Here is a 6,000-nt window from a genome sequence, read left to right on the forward strand (position 1 = left end):
CAGACTCAGCACACACACTTCTACAGAAGTCTTACACATCCACCAACATCTTTTATACTGTGTTTGCTTTAGAAACAGTGGCTAGTTTGATTATGCATTCAGCTAAGAGTGCACCTTTCTGCATTTACCATATTTAACCATATTCAAATCCAGGCAATGTCTAGTTGACAACTTCTCTGCAAGCAGTTTTATTTATATACTATGGTACTCTCTTTGAGAATATATCTGGTTTTGTTTTTATTTCAAGAATTTTCAGCTTTCTTTTTTTCATTTTAAGTATGTTTTTTTTTTTGTATTACTATGTTATTTCAGTTTTAGAATAAAAAAATAAATAAATTCAGTATTTTTTATTAATATTTTTTGTAAGCTTTTTAAGTTATGTTATTGTTTGCAACAAAAATTTTTTTGTAAATGTTTAGTAAAAATAAGTCTTGCAAGAAATGTTTTTTAGTATTATTAATATATTACTAATATCGTATATTTATTGTTTTTTATATTTATTATTAATTTTATTATTTTAAATAATCAGTTTCCTTTCTAATTTTAATTTAGATTTTATTATTTTTTTTATTTTACTTAACAGTTGCAAAACTTCTTGCAAGTCCCACACAAAACTAAATCAGTGGTTTTGCTTCTCAGATTTTGCATTGCATTATATCAAATGCAGTAAGAAATGTTTTTCCTCTCAGTTTGAGACGCTGAGCAGCTGGATTAGCAGGTGTCTGTTAATCATGATCTTTGTGTTTCCAGGTGCTTCTGTCCGAATACAAACGCTCAGGAAAGGTGTATGCCATCAAAGCACTGAAGAAAGGGGACATTGTGGCTCGAGACGAGGTGGAGAGGTGAGAGAAAGATACATTTCCTGTTTGTGCTCTTTGTACACATGACGGTTCATCCCTTCAGTCTTCAGACTCACGTATCCTCTCTCTTCCAGTTTGTTGTGCGAGAAGCGGATCTTCGAGACGGTGAACAGCGCACAGCATCCGTTCCTGGTCAATCTGTTTGCATGTTTCCAGACGCCAGAACACGTGTGTTTCGTCATGGAGTACACGGCTGGCGGAGACCTGATGATGCACATCCACGCTGACGTCTTCTCTGAAACACGCTCTGTGTACGTGTGCAATATGCAACACTAGCGGTTCAATAAACATTATAAAATCAGGCAAATGATATATGAACAGACTCTTCTATAATAAACTTCAGATTATATATAAGAATAAATCTGTGAAATTTGGTGTAAGTGCTGCTGAAGTGGAGAAACGAACAGCTTAAAGAACAAAATATTATGAAATGACTAATAGCCCAAAATCTCAAAACTGACCAGTGCATGAAGAAAAAACAATGTTGTTGTGTGTCGTGTCTTGCTTTAATAATCATTGTGCAATCTGAATGTGTTGTTCCTGGATTTGTGTGTTTTTCATGAGTGTTTTACTGTATTCTTCATATGTGTGTGTGTGTGTGTGTGTGATTCAGGTTTTATTCTGCATGTGTGGTTTTGGGCCTTCAGTTTCTTCATGATAATAAGATTGTGTATCGGTGAGTAAACACTCAAATACAGCTGCTTTCATAAACTTGAGTTAAGAGTTAAGAGTTAATTCTTGTCTCTCTCTCTGTGTGTGTGTGTGTGTGTGTGTGTGTCAGAGATCTGAAGCTGGATAACCTGCTGCTGGACACTGAAGGTTATGTGAAGATCGCAGACTTCGGTCTCTGTAAAGAGGGTAAAGAGTCACACACTGCACCTACTGTAAAGATATTGATGAGATAATGGAGGAAGAGCATGAGATTTGTTCACTGCTGGGTCTGAGTGATCTGGAAATGACAAGATGTGTCTATTATTTTTAATAACTCTACCGTTCAGAGGGTTTGGGTCGGTAAGAAGTCTCTTCTGCGCACCAAGGGTTTATATATATATACATACATACATATATATATATATATATATATATATATATATATATATATATATATATATATATGTATATAATTAACTATTTTCTATTTGAATATGTTGTAAAAATGTATTTTTATTCCTGTGATCAAAGATGAAGTTGCATTATAATTACTCAAGTAATTGCTGTAAAATATGAAACCGGTTCTTTCACATTTTTATTCAAGTTTTTGTCAGCCAAAAAAGCTATAAATCACAGTTGGTTCATTTTTAAGGGGTCATATGATGCACTTTCAATTTTTCCTTTCTCTTTGGAGTGTTACAAGCTCTTGGTTGATAAAGAGGATCTGTGAAGTTGCAAATCCAAAGAGATGTTCTTTATAAAAGTTGAGTCAACTTCACCCTCCTAAAATTGCTCAGTTAGACACGCCCCCAACATGTCTACGTGGGAAAATTTGCATTACACCACCAAATGTTCATGAAGAACATTCATCTGCATTCATCTGCACCATGTTGTTGAGTCGCTGTGGGTTTCGTTGTGAAAGCGAAGCTAGAAATCAGTTGAGTTGAATTTCAACTCTGTTCCAGAACAGTTCAACCCAAATATTCAGATGTGTGCAGCACATTTAATGGAGGACGCTATGAGTGTCTGTTTCTATAAAGTGGGGCAATACCAACTTTGCAAGGACAGTCTGGTGCTCCTGACTCACAGCCTGTAAATACATTTACATATTTAAAGGGATTTGCCACCGATAATTCAAACGTGAGTTTTGAGCAGTTTCGAGAACGTTTGTTGTTTCTCCGATCACAAATGCAGATATGGTTTTATGCTTAAAAGGCGTGATACGGATACGTAACACGTAAAATGAAAGTCTAAGACATTATAATCATTAATTATGTCCCCACTGGATGAAACAAATGCCTAATTTATAATGAGTTTCATTTAGGGGTGGGCGGATCGATCGAAATATCGATAGTATCGATGCCAACACTGGTATTGGTATCGGATCGATACAATTGTAACACAACGCGCCGAGGCACATTGAACAGAGTGAGCGAAGCTGATAGCACATTGAATGAGAGATCAGGATTGCAGAGAGGAAGAGAATCGTTGTGTGGAGCTATTTTATGGCACTAAATGAAAATATTGCAACTTGTGATATGGGTAAAAAGAGCATTCGATTCTGTGGCAACACCACAAACCTATACAAACCTGTAAAGAATTCATTCTGCAGTGCCTAATAACTAATAATTTTGTGGACTTCAATAAATTAATAAAAAATATTGCCAAATTGATCATTCATTCACCTCAGAAATAATGACATTCTGCTCTCCTCTAGACAAAATATATATATTTTTAAGTAAAAAGTATCGTATTGGTATCGATATAGGCAATATTTGCTATTGGATCGATACCAAATTTTGCAGTATCGTCCACCACTAGTTTCATTGTTTTTGTCTTGTTAAACTGGGACACAGCATCACAGTAAGAGGCGTAACATTTCTGTCACACGCTTGAGGTATTCGGCCAATCACAACGCACTGGATAGCTGACCAATCAGAGCACACCTCGCTTTTCAGACCAATGAGCTTTGTAAAAATCGACATGTTTCAGAAAGGCGGGACATAGAGAAGAAACAATAATGTATAGCTTGAGGAAAATAATGTGTTTTTTGACCCTTAAACCACATAAACACATTTCATTACACTAAATAATTAAATTTTTAGCAACATCATATGACCCCTTAAAATAGTAAATACTGCAAAAAGAGATGCCCTTTCTGTCTGTTGAATGTCTGGTTTCTGTCTCCTGTCCTGTAGGAATGGGTCATGAGGACAGAACCAGCACATTTTGTGGGACTCCAGAGTTTCTGGCTCCTGAGGTTCTGACAGACACGTCCTACACCAGAGCCGTGGACTGGTGGGGTCTCGGCGTGCTCATCTACGAGATGCTGGTCGGAGAGGTATGCATGCGTCTCTGCAAGTTGTGCTTATTATTCGATTGTTTCCCCCAAAATAGTTTCTTTAAGCATAAATCTAACAACATCTACTGAAGTCATTTTTTGTGGTTTTCAGTACAAATGTGTTAAATCAACATACTTTTACTGGAGATGTAAAACAGTACGATAAGAAGTCTTGTTTTCTGATATGTAATCTGTGTGTGTGTGTGTCCAGTCGCCGTTCCCAGGTGATGATGAGGAGGAGGTGTTCGACAGCATTGTGAATGATGAAGTACGTTACCCAAGATTCCTCTCCAGCGAGGCCATCGGCATCATGAGACGGGTAAGACTGTGTTTCTCCCCCAAAGCTGTTCTGTGATTGGCCAGGTTTGTCAACTTTCCTTGTTTTTCATGTGTAGCTGCTGAGGCGTAATCCCGAGAGACGACTGGGCTCCAGTGAAAAAGACGCAGAGGACATCAAGAAACAACCCTTCTTTAGAGTATGAAGACTTCGTCTCTTAATGGGGCAAAGTGATTATTCAAAAAATATGAGATGGGAGGAAATACTATACTTTGCGTGATATTTTGCTTTTGTAAAATGTTTGCATTCCCCCAAGAAACGTTGTATTTGCTTGCAAAACATTTGTCCCTAACACCTATGCAGAATTATACAGATGTTTTGTGAGAGAAACCAACGTTTCTTCGGGGAGCGTAATACTTTTGTGAGAGTATGTAAAGTTGCTTAGGGTGAACGCAATATATTTGTATGAAATTGAAGTTTCTTAGAGGGAAACGCAGTACTTTTGTGAGAGAATGCAATGGTTTGCAAGTGAACCCAAAGTTGCTTGGAGGAACGCAGTACTTTTTTGAAAGAATGTAAGTTTCTTGGCGAAATGCAATATTTTTGTGAGAGCATGCAAATGTTTCGCAATTTTCTTGGGGGAATGCAAAAGATTCGCGAGTGAATGCAAAAGCATTGAAATCTCATATTTTTGGGAGTTTCCATATAATAATGCCAAAGTTGCAATGATGGCGTAACTGACTGATCTTCTCTCACTCTAGACTATGGACTGGGAGGCACTTTTGCAGCGGCAGGTTCCTCCTCCTTTCGTTCCTGCAGTGAAGGGAAAAGAAGACGTCAGTAACTTTGACGCTGAGTTTACGAATGAAGCCCCGACGCTGACGCCTCCTCGTGAGCGCCGGACCCTTTCACGCAAAGACCAGGACTACTTCAGGGACTTTGACTATGTGTCTGACTTCTGCTAGGGCACAAGTGTGCACACTGACGCTGCTAGGTGTGGGAGATGTGGACCATTGAGACGACACATCAGTCGTTCCTAGTCCACATCTAGACTGCTTGGCGTTAGGACTGACGCTTCCTCAGAGGCTTCCTGTCAATGAAACATGGGTTTGTTCAACATGAAAACCACAATAAAGGGTTTGACATCTCCTGACTGCCTATAAGAGAGATTGGAGCTTGAGGAAATTACTCCATCTGACTGAAGAAGGTGCATCTAAGATGAAGAGATTCAAGAATCCACATAATGTGAAGCTCTGAAAGCCGGAAGGCAAGATGTTTTTTGTCCTGTTTGCAAACTCGCAGGATTTTTATGTAGTCAGTCAGGTTCTTACATAACATTACCTTTAGCACCAGAAGCTAATGAAGTCATGAATCTTGTGTATAGAGTGCTGCAGGGATGACGTGTTTCTGTAAGTCAACGAGTTCGCCTTTCAGCACATCCTGATTCTTTAAATGGGTTTTTGGGTTAATTGTTTGAAATAAGGTCTATGTTTAACACAAGCTCAAGATATTTTAACATTTTATTCAACGACATGAAATGCATCAATAATACTCCCCCGTGTTGAAAAAGTCTGTTGCTAACAAATGGCTAAATGGGACTTCAGATGTGATAAGAAGATTGCTCTCTTGCTAACTATTCTTATCAAAACTTTCAGGGAAGATGTTTTTAAATGATGTTATAAAATAAAGTTTACTGGGGTAAACTATTGTTTACTATACTATTGTTTTTTTTTTATTATTTGGAGGGAATAAACATGATGCTAACTTATGGGTTGGCCAACAAAAATTCATCCCTGCAGCGCTCAATGGGAGCTTGTTGACTAGCAGAGTCCAGTTTCATGGTACTGACCCGAGTAAAATGGCTCAACGAA

At 37.9% G+C, this 6,000-nt stretch overlaps 1 protein-coding gene across 2 annotated transcripts in view; it reads left to right on the plus strand.

Annotated features, from left to right (window-relative positions):
• The window catches only part of LOC113054812 (serine/threonine-protein kinase N1-like), a 35,032-nt gene extending 29,032 nt beyond the window's left edge, over positions 1–6,000 (plus strand). For both annotated transcript variants that reach the window (XM_026220619.1, XM_026220623.1), the window contains exons 15-22: positions 751–842; positions 935–1,111; positions 1,474–1,536; positions 1,642–1,718; positions 3,710–3,852; positions 4,064–4,171; positions 4,248–4,328; positions 4,891–6,000. In XM_026220619.1, coding sequence (XP_026076404.1) covers positions 751–842; positions 935–1,111; positions 1,474–1,536; positions 1,642–1,718; positions 3,710–3,852; positions 4,064–4,171; positions 4,248–4,328; positions 4,891–5,094 — 945 coding nt within the window. In that variant the 3' untranslated portion in view covers positions 5,095–6,000. The remainder of the gene's footprint in view (positions 1–750; positions 843–934; positions 1,112–1,473; positions 1,537–1,641; positions 1,719–3,709; positions 3,853–4,063; positions 4,172–4,247; positions 4,329–4,890) is intronic.

The sequence above is a fragment of the Carassius auratus genome, chromosome 3 (genome assembly GCF_003368295.1).
Source record: "Carassius auratus strain Wakin chromosome 3, ASM336829v1, whole genome shotgun sequence".
Lineage (NCBI taxonomy): Eukaryota > Metazoa > Chordata > Actinopteri > Cypriniformes > Cyprinidae > Carassius > Carassius auratus.